Consider the following 15,202-nt stretch of genomic DNA (forward strand, 5'->3'; position numbering starts at 1 on the left):
GTATCATCTCTATAAAATTCTCATTGAGTACCTGTAGTATGTCTTCTTTTAAATTATTCTTGTGGGCTTCATTGGGTCCTTTGAAATAGTTTATCTTCATTTTGTTGGAGTCTGGATCTGAGTACCTGTTTTCTTCATTCCCCTCTGGTACCTGTACTAATTTTTTGCTGTGGGGAAACTGGTATCCCTGTTTTTTCTGTCTTCCCATCATTGTCTTTGGTGTTGTTACTGTCCCTGTAGTGTGTGCAATTAAGTATTTTCTAGCTTGTTATAATAACAATGGTAATATTTAGAATGGAAGAGTGAGCTGAGATGGAAAGCAAGAAGTTAATGAAATGGGAAAAACAAATACACAGACTGGAAGGAGAAATCAGAACAAGGTATGAGAAGAGAAGGTTTCAAAGGTATAAACAGGGAGCTTTTAGTGTACTAATCGACAGTAAGCTGAGCAGACATTAGAGAGAGAGAGGATTGAAAATCAAAAATAAAAAAAATAAACATAAGAATAAAAATAAAAAATAAGTAAATGAAAGAAAAATCTATGTATAAAAAATGTATTAAAATAAAATGAAAAAATAGAAAATTTAAAAAAACCAAAAAACCTCCAAGTTCAAATGCAGTGAAGTTTCAGTCTTAATAATTTGGGTGTCCGTCTCAGTCTCCAATCCTGGAGATGGTGCCTCAGATGTTTTTCTGTAGTTGTCTCATCAAAGGGCATGCATTAAGTAGAACAAAACTACACACACACGCTCATAAAAAACCCTACCAAGTGTCCCAAGTTCAAATGCAATATAGTTTCAGTAAGATTTTCAGCTTGCAGGTGTAATTAAGTTGTTCTCTCATCAAAGGTAGGGAGACAAAGAAAGAAAAAGAGTCTGGAGACAATTCTGAGAATGGTATCTGCAGCTGTGGCTTGCCTGCCCACTGCTGTCAGCCTGCTGTTGATGGAGGCGTTATTTATGCAGATCTCAGGGGTGAGCTTAGCACTCACCTGGCCCTGCAGGCTTTGTTTACTCAGATTTCTCCTGTGAGTGAGCCTCTGCTGCAAGCTTTCCCTTTCCAAGCACACTGGGAAAGGTGACACTGCACCCGCATTTTCAGGCCTGCGTGTTTATTTACAGTTCATGTGGGAGATGGGTCTTCCCCCCTCTCCTGTGCAGTTTTCCTCCCACCGCCACTTTCACAAGCTTTCCTGCTCCTGATTACTGGGTGGTGCTGCTGCTCCTGCCAGCTGCCAAGTTTGTTTACAGTTCATGTGGGAAGTGGGTCTTCCCTCCTCTCCTGTGCAGTTTTCCTCCCTCTGCCACTCTCACAAACTTTCCCGCTCCTGGTTGCTGGGTGTGCGCCCCCGCTCCCACCAGAGGCTCTCCGGCCAGGCTGGCTTGTTTATTTACAGTCCCGGGAAGGATTCTCTTCCATCAGTCTTCAGTGCTCAGTGTGCCCCACCCTCTTTCCCACGTGTTTTTATTGCTCTTTTTGCTTATTACTCAGTTTCTGTTTTTTCCCCGGGTGGAGGTTAGTCTGTCCAGGGGGCTATGCTGCTCTCGCCCAGGCTTGTCTGTGGGAGTACCGCATACTGTGAAGCTCACCTGGTCCTCGTCTTCCCAAGCCATTAGGGCGCCAGAGACTGGCGGCCTGGGGGCCCTCCTGGTTTCTCCATTTAATGTGAAGTGGAGATTCTCTGTGCCAGCTGGAGGTGTGGAGGGGTCAAAGTTATGCCTCTTCTCAGTGATTATGCCTGCAAAGTGTATCTCCAGCATCTCTCCAAGATTTCACTATAGGAAGCTCGCTTTCTGCTTCCTCCCTCTAGCCACCATCTTGGAATCTCCAGCTTTCTGTGACTATAACAAATACCAGAAAGCACAGGAGACAGAGGAAATGGTAGTGTCCTTCCTGGCTGAGGATTTTAAATTTTGTGTTTTTGTCATTCTTCTAGTGGAGCTAGCTACTTTCTTCATATTACTGTGCTGAGGATCTGACATTAGAGAACTATTAGAAATGGTCACAGTGGTGTTTGTTGTCTTTGCATTGCTTCAGAGAGCAAACTTTTACCCTACTTCCATTGAGAATATGACAGGAGAAAAAAGTAAAAATAGTCAGGAATTATGGGTAAACACCACTGTGCTTGTATTACTTCTTGAAAATGGTGACCCTTTATGACTAGTTTTCAAACCACAATAATTTTACTTATACTGAGAAAAATACAGATTAAATTCAATAGTCCTAAATATAAAAGCCTTTCAATTCTTGAGTTATAAGGTAACGAGATAGAAACACAATTTTTGACAAACCCAATACCCTCCATGTTTAAGCAGTCTTAGGACAAAACTAATTTCTCAACAAGAGAGATAATAGGAGTTAGTTTAATTATTTATGACAAATATTTTTAAATAAAGATCAAATATAGAAGCTAATACTGTGCATACGTAAATATAATATGTAATAATATTCTTAGTTTTATACAATTCAATATTGTTCAGGAAGTATACTTCTAATAGGAAAACGAAATGGGCAGACAGGATAAGGAACACGGAAATCTAAGATTGAGGCTTTGCTCAGTCACTAACTAGCTAGGCAACCATTACTTCTCTGAGTATTAGTTTTCTCAATTATAATTGCTTTCATTCTTAACTTCTAAGAGTATCTCTGTGTACTTTCCATGTCAGTTATTTTATTTACTATACGTAAAGTCTAATGAAGTGGCAGTGTAAATATTTTACTTGATATATTGGTATCCATTAGCAATGAGAAGACTGAAACTCAGACAGAGAATTGGCTCAGAACTGCACCAAGTATAAAATACAGCTCTTGTTAGAATCCAGCTCTTCTCATTTCTCCACCAGAGCTTCTCCTAACCCACATCACAGTGTTTTCCTACTGATCGAGGATGTGAACTGTGTCTAAGTCCCATAGTATGGAACCAAAAGCCCAGCCTTATCTTTTTGCCTAAAAATCCATTTTGTCTCTTGGCACTAGGTTTATGCATAATACAAACATTATATTTTGTAATTTCATTTCCTATTTTATAATAGGAACAGTGACACTTTAGTAGGAATCATCAGTGATCCAGGCACATCTGAGCCCTAACATTGCAGAAGACCAGGTACATCTATATCTAACTGATTCTACAGGTGACCTCTGCTGCCTTTTAAATGTGTCATCAGTATTTTATAAATCCAAGAACATCAATTGGTGACAGCTTATTTATCATAATATCTTAAAACTAGCAAAGATTAATTATTGCATTCCTGTAAAAAAGAGTTTTTATTCTAAAACAATTCATCTTTACTGCTGCCAATACTTTAATTAGTAAGGTTATAACTAGCACTTCCCTTTAGAAGCCATATTGGCAGGGGCTTTTAAAAAGTTGTTGGCCAAGTCTAAATACAAAACAAACTTAAAATGCTACTTTTCAACGGAACAACAAAGATAAGAAGTTACAGCAGACTCTTATCGGGGTATTTATTAAGTGGCAGGCACCAGGTCATGGATTTTATGTGTATTATCTGTACTATTCAACACAATCTCGAAAACTAATTATTGTCATCTGAATTTACAGATGAGGAAACTGGAACATTAAAAAAGTCAAGTAACTTTTTTATGATTAATAGCTAGTAAGTGGAAGAGCCAAAATGCAAATCTGTATGAATCAGACTCAAGGCTGCTGTTCTCCCCAGCAGACCACTGGGACCGAGGCTACTTTTGAAGTGATGGTGACTTTGCCTATGCATGTCATATCCAATTCAAAACCAGTACCTTTTTGGCTAGGAGGACTGTCTTGGAATTCTGAAACATACATTTTGAAACACTTGTGCTAGAAACCATAGAGCTAGAGGTTTTCAGACATGTTTTTTAAAGACTCCAGTCAAAATGAATTCTTTCAAATAATAAATGACACAGAAATGCTTTTCAAGTGGGTTTTGTTATTTGTTTAATATTACTTTTTAAGCTACATTGGGAAGAGCACTGGATAAAAAAGACAGAAGGCTCAGTTTAAGTAGTTATATGATCTCAGCATGTCACTTAATGCAGTTAACAGTTACTCTTTGGAAGAGCTGGATTCTTTGAGAACTTGATGTACATTTTGAACTCCACTCAAAACCAAGGGGCAGCCACACATTACATTTGCACACTCATTTCAGGGAGTTCATGGGACACCCTAGTCTGCAAGCTCACTCTCTCATTTAGAAATCCCTGACTTAGTGTCTTTTGTTCTGTTTCCCCCAGAAAACAAGGATGCTAAGCCCCCCTTGCGGTCCCTAATATTCTGAGTGTTCATTCTAAATTCTAAGATCAAGAGATAATATGAGTAGGCAAATAAATGTTAAATCTTAGACCTTAAGGTATTAGCTCCTTCAAGAAAACACACACACATACTTTTAAGCCAGAATTTTCCTTCTAATCAGGATTATTGGCTGGTGTGTTACTATCTCACCAAAGCAGATATAAATAGATCCATCTACACGAGAGTTAAAAAATGCTGAAGAATAAGGCACAACATGTTATATGCATTCTTTAACACAAATATTTATTAAACTGATTTTTTAATACTTGGCAAAATATGGGTCTGTGTCTTAGTCTGTGCAACTATAATAAACTGCTCCAGAACGGGTAGTGTATAAACAAAAGATTTTTATTTCTCACATTTCTGTGAAAAAGTGTCAGAAGGTTAAATGTCTAGTGAGAGCAGGTCTCTCAGCTTCCAACATGGTTCCTTATTGCTGCACCCTCCAGAAGGGAAGAATGCCATATCCTCATTTGGCAGAAGGGTCAGAAAGGGAGTAGTAAACCCAATCCATCAAAATTTATAAGGACCCCAAAAGATTTAATCAAGTTCTGAAGCCCCCACCTCTCAACATCACATTGGCAATTGTGTTTTAACATTAACTGTTAGGGATGCAGTCAGACTATAGCAGTGTGTTTTAATTTTTCTCATAGGAAGGAGCATATGTTTAGAGACAAGCACAAAAAATGTATTTATTCACTTCATCTCTTTAATGAGTACCTTTTTTAAAGGCCCATGTGCTTCTCCAGATCTTGTTTTCTAGGCTTTTCTTGCTTCTGAAAAGCTTTCTTAGATGAGTTACTGTGCCTCAGCTTCCTTATCTGTGTAGTGGGATTAACAGTACCTATCTCCTAAAATCAGTAGGAGTTTTGAATGAATTAATGCATGTAAAACCCTTAGAAGAGTACCTGGCACAACAAAAATGCCTAATAAATACTGGAAACTATTAAGACTGTCCTCATTAGTGTTATGAATTTTATCATTACTGCAGATAGATCCCTTCATCCTCACATGGAATTTCTTTTGCATATGATCTATTGAAAAATTAATACTATCCAAACAAGAAAGCTACAGATATTAGGAGTATTCCACAAAGCAAAGGAAAATATTAGTACTTGATAAATGGAAGGCAGACCCATAATAGCATTACAAATTTCAACAGGGGGACGAGTGTGTCATTTTAAATAGAAATTCAAAATATATCATCTTCTAGTAGATTTGCATAATAAGAGCAATTCAAAAACTCCATGTGTAAATAGTATAGATGATGTTAGAACAACTTGATTACTTGTGAGTTGGGCAATTTAACACCTTTAAAATGAGAAACCAGCTTACAGGAAATCACCACCCCCTAAGATAAATCTTATTTTTAAAAAGTAAATAAATAAACCCAGAGGCTATTGCTATTCTTCTGTCATGTTGATTCACCATTTGCCACTCCACTAGTGTACTACTTTCCATGGTGTCTTAGCCTGTCTTCCAGAGTCCAGCAAGCCTACACCAGTTCATTTAAAACTGCTCTTAGTACATGTTATCATGTTCTCTAATTTTACAGCATACCTGTCCTGCGTAATACCTTTACCTTTTATTCAGGCCATATCTTGTAACCTGAAGTATTTTCAATAAGTAAAAACAAAATCAGCAAACAAGCCAACAAATAACTAAAACCAGAAAAATAAATTTATATTATCTGCCCACCATTTTCTTTTTTATGAGCCTTTAACATTAAGGTCTTTAATATATGAGCCTTAATATATGAAGCCTTCCAAAAAGCATAACACAATATGGCACACAAATTTTTTAAAACAAACTTAAGTTGTTAGATGAAAGTATACATTGACATATATTTTCTATAAGTTCAATGGAACTCAAATTATAAATAATGTAAAATAATTTTCTTGTAAGGCTTTAAGGAGATATATACAAAAATTATCAAAAAAGGCTTTAGTGTTAAATCTTATACATCACAGTAGCCCAATATTTTCTTATAGAATATTAATTATAGTGAATATAAATGCTCCATATGAAGCTCTAACATCAAATAATTAAAAATATTTGCCCCAGTAAAGAATTCTTTTGATGGGGGGAGGGATAAAGGAGAATGGTAGAGGGGGAAATTCAAGTATGACATATTTGATACACTGTAAACACTTTTGTAAATGCCACAATGTACCCCCACCCAGGACCATTTTTTAAAAAAGAATTCCTTTGATATTTGCCATGTGTTCTTTCCCACATCACCTCAATAAATATGACCCTTTTCCTCCTCTAGTTGTGCCTCTTCTCCCAATCACTATTGACTGGCATAGTGTTTGTTTTACTTAGGTCTTAAAATTGTATTTAAAATGCTGAAGGAGGTTTATTAGGATATATACTCCATTTTTCAAAAAACTTATTTTTATAAATGCCATCCAATTATTGGTTGAGTTGAGTCCTTTTTTTTTTCACATTGTTCATGACATCAATCATTGATTTAGGCAGATGGTACAGTTCATTTTGCATTTTCAGTCTTTCACTTTTTATTTTTTATTGTTTTTTATTTTATTCAAATGTGTATACATTGTTTAGGCCATTTCTCCCCCTCACCCCCTTCACTTCCAGGCAGAACCTGTTCTGTCCTCTTCTCCAACTTTGTTGAAGAGAAAACATAAGAGATAATAAGAAAGACATAAGATTTTTGCTAGCTTTAGATAAAGATAACTGTACAGAGAGATTCCTGGCATTGCTTCCATGAGTCTTTCACTTTTTAAATGAACTGTTTACAAGTGTGGCACAATTTAATCCTTTTATTTCATGGATTTTTTTCATACATAAAAGCATCTCTCTTTTTGAGGAGCAGTGAGCAGACAGATTTTTATAGCTTAATTTGTCTTAAGTAACATACTTGATAGGATTTAGCCTCGGATATTTGGAACAATTTCACAGGATGCTTGCAATCTTTGTAAAAGTGATCTAATGAGAGTTGCCTGGCATCCTTTTTCTTCATGTAGCTGAGCAAGTGGTGTGGGGACTTGTCACTTCCCACTTTCTGCTTTAACCTATAACCCAGAAAAGAGAGAAAGATTGTTAAGGGATGGCTGGTTGTATTGTTTTTGTATTTACTCTTTTTCTTAAAAAGCTAATCAAAGAGTAAATCAGAAAGCCCTGAGGATGAGTTTATCTCTATTGTCTTAATTCAGTTATTGGATTTTTTTCACTTTTATTGTATATCTATGCAGATTACTTCAATTAATCTACACTTCATTTCTTTGAGGCAGTAGAGAAATATGCATTACCAGGGATATGGCTCTGTTAAAATACAAGAACAGGTTGTGAATTACTGGAAAGTTAAGGAAACATTTTATCCACTCTGTTAGTTTTTCTTTTGCAAACATAGAACCTGGAAAGACTTCTACATTTGGAATTACATTTCATCAGTAGAGTATTTAAGAATGAATGGGCTTATTTCATTTCTGTTTATTACAGTTTTTACAATAACTATTCACGTGGCATTTTAGAAATTTCAAATGCATTCACTCACTTGACTCTCACAAAGAATGTTGGCTTGAGGATGTTATCATGATGTTGATCATATATTCGTGATGAAGAGAATGATGATCTGAGCTCTACCTGTAGATACAGCTCCAACAGGCAGCATATCCCATCCTTGATTCTTACTATTCTCTTGCTAGATGAAGCCTTACAGTAACTATACCCTTATTAATAACCTGCTGATGCCACCATTCGTAATGTGACTGAAAAGGTATTGTGCTTCAGTGACCTAAGGTCAGCTTTATTTCAGGGCAGAGTCCTCCTTATTGAGAAATGAGTTCCTTCTAGCACTGGTGATGATAATTCTCCAGCCTGTGTAGCTTATCTTGCTATGTATTCAAAGATAGTTCAAGCTTCCACCTCCTTTCCCATGCCGTTCTCTGACACCACCCAGCTCACAGATACAGAAAATCAAACAGAGGAGGACACATAACACTGAGGAGGTACAGGTTGAGTTCACAGATACTTTGAATATTATCCATTCTCACATTTGCACACTGTGGTGATAAACTACCATGCCCACAGAGCAAGGCATGCTTTTGAAAAAATTTCTGTGTTTTGCAGAAGCAAGAAGGGTAATTTGCCAAATTGTAGTTACATTAGGGGATACTGTGCTACTGTGTCTTGCAAGAAATGTTTGTGTACTCTGGGGGATTGCAAAGAAAATTCTTCATTCTGCCAATTCTGATGTAGCCATGGGTTGCTGTCATTTACAAGGGAAGGAGAATGAAAGCCTTTATCTTTTGGAATTAAATAAATGATTACTGACTTTTGCTTTCCTATTTTCTGTTTTCTGAGTTAGGTGGTGTCAGCAAAGTAATTTTTTGTGCATTATGGGTTGTGAAAATTGCAGTTTAGGCCTTAACCAGCAAATTCACTGTTGTTACAGATTTTTGTTTGTTTGTTTGTGTGTTCGAATAGAAGGGGGGTAGGATTTACTAAATAAAAGGTAGCTTTTGCGTTGTGTTGGGTCTTGAGTGCCTGCCTTACAACAGGGAATAAACTGGTTTGCCAAAGAACAATTCCTTTTTGACCCAACCTGCACTTCATTAAGGATTTGTAAAACTTAAAGGAGATGTACCTGGGTTGGGGAGCCACTCTGTGAGGTGAAGCACAGAAAGCCACTCATCACAGAGTCCCTTCCTCTTCACCTCTGCAATGCAGCAGCAGATTGTCCACGGTAGCCATGATGAATTCTGCCTCCCTTCTAAGGCTGTGCATTACTCACTCTCACTGTCTCCTGAACTCCAAGGAGAGCTGCTTTATACGAACAGACTGCCTGCTAGCCTCTTACCACCACTTCCTCTTGTTTTCTGCATTGTTTAATTTTTAATCTCACCAGTATCAATTCAAGATTTGAAGTATCAATCTCACTGAAAAATCTCATCTCAGCACATCAGAGGTAGAAGCAATAGGAAGCAGCTTAAAAGAACAGCAGTGTGTTCAAACTAACTTGAGCAGCACAGAGCCTCTATTTATCTTAAAATAACTTTGCAGAAATTTCCAAATCCAAGAAGGTTAAGAATGCCATAGAAAGACTTCTTATTTAGACTCAAAAGAACTTGAAGGAATCAATTTTTCCAACATGCCTTGTTTAGCAGATAAGCAATCACAGGTCTGGAGAAGTTAAATGGCCAAATGTCAAAGAGCAAACAACCTGCAGCCCTGGACAAGGGTCCTGGTTTCCTGATCAATTTCTGTAAATTCTTAGCAAGTGCTTAGTGTTGTCCCAAGACACTAACATGTACACAAGATTTTTCCCTACGTGGTGTGATACAAAGTGTGAACTTTCCTTTAGCTGTTACTTAACTTCACGTCAACAAAATAACTCATGTACTATTTTAAGGCCTGCTTTTTCATGTCATATCAAAGCATAAGGATATTATAGACCTTTCATAATTATACTCTTTTAACAAGAGAAATCTTTACAAGTCAAATTATCATTTGACCAACAAAAAATCTAATCGACAGGAAGTTGTGTGGGGTTTTTGTTTGTTTGTTTGTTTTTTTCCTTTTTCTTTTATTATTCATATGTGCATACAAGGCTTTAAGAATATCTCCTGTCCCAATTAATCCTCCTCAAATTAGAAGGAAAAAAACTTATTTTGCCTCTCCCATGAGATATAACTCAGACACTGTATTCCTTGACATTGCAACATGCTTTTAAGGTTTAAGGCATTCCTCAGAAATTACTTATTCATCACAAAATATTCTTCCAAGTGGAATGGCTTCATCTTTCCAAGGATTTCTTTTTGTGTGATAGTCAAACACATTCAGAAACAATGTCATGGAGCCCTGTATTCCAAATCCCATGCTTAGATGAAGAAAAGGGATGCTGTCCTTGCAAATGAATTCCTAACAAAGTTTTCCAAATTTTATAGACCATTAAGAGAATGGTTGAGTCCAAAGCCAATGCTCAGGCTTATTTTTCTACTGAAAACTATAACTAGCAATTGCCAGGCAATAAAATGACAGCCTAAGCCCTGCTTCATTCTGCTTGAATAGGTGTTTGCTGTGGCCTGCTGTACCAAAGAGTACATCACCTCATCACAATCTGTTAGTTTCAAAGGCTTCAGTTTATAGCCCAAGGTTTAGTTAGTGCATAGCACAAAGACCCCATCTTAAGCATAAAAATAACAATTTTAAGTGCCACAAGAAAGAACAGTCCATTAGCTTATGAAATACACTGTTACACAGGAATGGAGCATATTGGTATGATGTACATTTACAGGTTAGGATTAGATTTCTCCTGTGTAAGGCTAGAATGGAAAACAATTATTTTTCCTATTGGAACAGTTTACGTGACTATTACTAATTGGAGAATATATGTGAAACAATACATGAGAAAGCATGCAAACCTATTCATATTTATAATGACTAAAATAAAGCCATGGGAAAGAATGAGAAAGAACAAGTTTTAGATCTCATCTGTTCCTCTTGACCAATGGTATTAAGAACAATTGTCTCCAAGAGACAGTTCCTACAACAGGCTGATATGTCCCAAGCTTTTGCCTATGACTAGCACAAAGCAAGCTTCTTTGTCACATTCCTACTATTTTAATAATTCCTACCAAAAACAAAGCAAAAATAAAAACAAAATGCTAGCCAAGCACTGTTAGTAGGAATAAGGGCTCCTTGACTCTAGAAATAAAAGCAATCTGCTAACTTATCATAATTCTGTCTTCTTTTGGTCCTGCATTTTAAGTTAGAATTCCATTCATCAAAGCCCCAGAGCAAGCCAATTAATTTGCACATACTTTTCTTGAATAAGTAGTGCACTCTGATTAGTGTTACATTTGTAAATGTAAATCATTTTCTGGATAAAGCAGAGAGTTGAGAATTAAATAAACAAATATGCATTGCTTGGAGAAGGTCACTCCCAAAAAGTGAAAAACAAAATTGTAGATCAAGGCTCCAGCAAAAACATTTAATCAAGAATTTCTAAGGAAGCATTTTACAGCACCAAAACATTCAGAAAGCCAGCAAGCTACATATTTTCCCAGAATTAGTTGAAAATCCTTTCTAAACATGTCCCATTGAAAGCTGGGGTCTCTTCTACTTGAAGTAGACTGCTATTTAACTTCCAATCTGGAGTTAATGTTTTTCAGAAGGGCAAACCATCACCCTTCTGAAATCTTTTCTCATTCATCTTTCTGTACTTCTTTTTAATGAATTTGTGGATTCAGGACTCAGTAGAGATCCTAGTGCTTCTGGAGAATGTGGCATCTCTCACATCTCCACACTGCTATGGATCGTGAGACAGTGTCTCACTTGCCAAACTGTCTTTCTGACAAAGTGAGTAAAGCAGCTTGCCAGAGGGAGGCTTTCATTTTGGCTATTACCTCTTTATAGACAAATGTCAAAATAGAAGAAGAACCTCAGCATTATTTTGGGGATATAAACATTAGGATAATAATTAGCTCTCTTGGGCATTGAATTTTTGTTTTTAATTTTCTTACTTTCAAAATATCAAGTTCTAAATTTTAAAGCATTTGGTGATCTAGTATTATCCCAAGTGCCTAGTAGTCTTCGGGCAGAATTTTTCTTATCCCTAAGAAATGCAACTACTATTCAGTAACAACCCATCCCCTCTTCAAATTATTATTATTCAAACTTGAGCAGTCAAAAAAAATCATTGCATAATAAGAGATAAAAACATGGAAATAGGATTGGGTGAGTCTGGTTCCTTTCCTTTAGGAATGAGTCTCAACGTATCTTCTCTGTGTCCTCAAATGCATTTCACAGATACATTTGTATATTATCATTGATAAGAGGGAAATGGCACAGTGCTCTGTCAGTGCATTTTCTGAGTCATCTAGCCCAGATTTCTCCATTATGAATTTTCCTGAAAAATGTTTTTTGCATATTAGCAGCATTCAGAGGCCCTTATCCAGAATCCTTTTATCAACTCTTTAATGTTGTTAACTACCAAACTAAAATTTTGAAAGTGGTCTTTCCATGTGCTTTAAAATGGATTCATTCTTGGCTCTGAACCAAATTCTGTGAACATGTGCACTTCCCAATGACTGTAACCTGAGTATTTTATTTAAACTGTCCTTTGAATCTACAGTAATTTGGTGTCAGGGGGAACAGGATCTTTATCAACAAAGGGCTGCCAGAACCCCCAACTGCTTCTTGAGTAGCTATATTACATGAATAATGTTACAACCAACCGTGCATTTCAGTTTTTGCTCAAAAGGCTTTTCAGCTAATGCTGGTAGTATTCCATATCCATGTGTTCATCTCTCAGTGCACTGGTTTCCATCTGACTTTCATTACTTTTCTTGAGAGGATTGGTTTTACAACTGGATCAGAAAAGCAGTCAAAGTAATTGCAAGTGGCAATCAGTGAAATATAACAATTTTAGCTTGGAAACATATGTTCCATTATAAAGAAAAAAGTTATTTTCCCATAATTCTAGTATTTTCCCAGAGTTGTGGGACTATGGAAAAGATCCAGTGCTTCCTTCTATAACACACTGATGTCCTTAAATGCTTTGTTCCCCTCTAGGGATAGGCAATTCATCATCTTCCAGGAAACCTCATCTCTTTTTTTATTCTGATTTGAAAATGTTTCTTTGTATTGGAAATGAAATGTCTCTTTCTGTAGTTGCATCCTTCAGGATTGAAAGTGTGGCTCTCATCAAAGTAAATCTCAGCCTCTGCAGATATTCTTGAGCACCTCTCTTTCCCAACTCCTAACTTTTCCTTTGCTTCTATAATATGTATTCTTTTCTCATATGGAATAGATCTGTTTTCCTTAATCATCCTGATCACTATCCTTGGAGAAGCGCAATTTGCTTATCTATCTTTTAAAAGTATTATGCTAAAGGAAAACTAGACTTTACGTCAGAATATCTGAAGAAAAGTTCATCTCTGGTATTTACTAAATGTTGGAACTGGGCAAGTTATGCCTTTTTGTCAGGAGTTTAACAGACAGCAAATAAAAGAGGCATGGGGTAAGGGTTGAAAAAGACAATCAGTAAAGTAAGCAACAATAAAGTATAGTGTTATAGCCTAAGACAGTATAAAAAGGGATATCAGGGGGTCTTAGGTGCTCAGGACAGGTTGGAGTGGAGGCTGGGTATTTTATGATGGAAAGGAGACAGGATGTGTTCTAGGATGTAGGTGGTGTAAAGGTTGGAGAGCACTGTTCTCTAACAAATGAAGCAGGTCTGTGTTTAGAGTATAGAAGGTTACTAAGAATGAGTCTAGAGAAGTTCTGGGCTTTGTAAGCAATGTTGATTTTGGATTTTATTTGAAGTATGAGAGAAAGCTATTCGGTTTGAAGAGGTTACAATCTCTGAAATATATTTTTTAAAATTGTTCTCATGCTAAATGGAGAACAGACTGGAGAGGACAAAAGTAGAAGTTAATCAGTGAGGTAGGAGATAATTTTCATAATTCAAAGAGAGGCTGTTGTTCTACTTATAACAGCCCTATGAGGTATAAGGAGAAGTGATTCTCCCCAGAGTTAAGATACAGACAAGAGCAAATAGACTGCCTAGGGTTAAGCCCAACTTTACCAATTTAGGCAACTTCACTAAGTTTGTTTTTAACCTCTCTGAACCTATGAGAGGTTCATTCACCTTGTCATATTACAAAGATGTGACACCTTGAATATTGCATTTTTTAACATGATGGTACTGATAGGACCTGTTTTAATCTTGCTTAAAACCCAAACTTCAATACAATAGGACTCCCCTCACATAATACAGTAAACTGGGATAGTCTTGCCATTAAGTTCTAGTCAGGCTGATTCCTTTTGTGACCTGTCCGTTTAATCAAATAACGCTCCTTTGTTTTATAGGCATCCCAGGAAGTGACTATGTGAATGCCAACTACATAGATGGATATAGAAAACAAAATGCCTACATTGCAACACAGGGATCTCTTCCTGAGACCTTTGGGGACTTTTGGAGAATGATGTGGGAGCAACGGAGTGCCACTGTTGTCATGATGACAAAACTAGAAGAAAGATCCAGGGTAAGAGCAAGTATCCAGTTTTAAAAATTTCCCCTCACCATCTTTGTGTTGCTTATTTATTCTGCTCAGAAGCTCATATTTCCCTAAGGTTTAATTCTTTTGACAATTCATGAAAGGGCATCAAAAACTCTGATCAAACCATTACTTAGAACTCTTATGGGGAGGTCAGGCATGGTGGTACATGCCTGTAAAACCAGCTACATGGGAGGCAGAAATTGAGAGAATTACAGTTTAAGGCCAGTCTGAGCAAAAGATTAGCAAGACCCCCATCTCAGCCAATAAACTTAACATGATAGTACAAGTCTATAACTCCAGCTATGGCTAAAGACATAGGAAGAAAGATTTTGATCTGAGGCTGATCATGGGCAAAAATGCAAGACCCTCTCTGTAAAACAGGTAAAACAGAAAAAGGATGGAGATGTGGCCCATGTGGTAGAGCATCTGCCTAGCAAGCACGAGGCCCTGAGTTTAAACCCCAGTGCCACCAAAAGAAAAAAAAAACTCTTCTGGGAAAGGCCTGGAGTAGTGGCACAAGCCTATAATTCCAGGACCCAAGAGGCTGAGTGAGGGGCATAATGAGACACTAAAAATTGTGGATTATGTGAGGATAGTTGTGATTGCTAAAAGGAAAATAAAAGTAGCATTCAAGGTCATGGACAACTTGGTTAGCAGAAATAAATATTAGCTTGAACCTCTTTCTAAAACTCACATTGAACAATAATCTGCAGGCTTTAGGAAGAATCCCACCAATATATACTTCCCAGACGTTCAACTTTTTCTTCCTCACAGTCTATAGTATGAGATCTAAAACTCTGTGAAAAGGCCCTTACTTAAATTATTCAAATTAGCGTAAATTAATTCAGGGCAACCAGAAAAACTTTTGGCTTAACACAAGCCTGAA

General features: G+C 36.9%; 1 protein-coding gene across 22 annotated transcripts in view; it reads left to right on the plus strand.

The window, feature by feature from the left end:
• Positions 1 to 15,202, plus strand: part of Ptprd (protein tyrosine phosphatase receptor type D) — a 1,026,094-nt gene that overhangs the window by 956,668 nt on the left and 54,224 nt on the right. For all 22 annotated transcript variants that reach the window (XM_074051871.1, XM_074051878.1, XM_074051881.1 and 19 more), the window contains one exon: positions 14,126 to 14,301. In XM_074051871.1, the coding sequence (XP_073907972.1) occupies positions 14,126 to 14,301 (176 nt within the window). The remainder of the gene's footprint in view (positions 1 to 14,125; positions 14,302 to 15,202) is intronic.

Source organism: Castor canadensis, chromosome 13 (genome assembly GCF_047511655.1).
Source record: "Castor canadensis chromosome 13, mCasCan1.hap1v2, whole genome shotgun sequence".
Classification (NCBI taxonomy): Eukaryota; Metazoa; Chordata; class Mammalia; order Rodentia; family Castoridae; genus Castor; species Castor canadensis.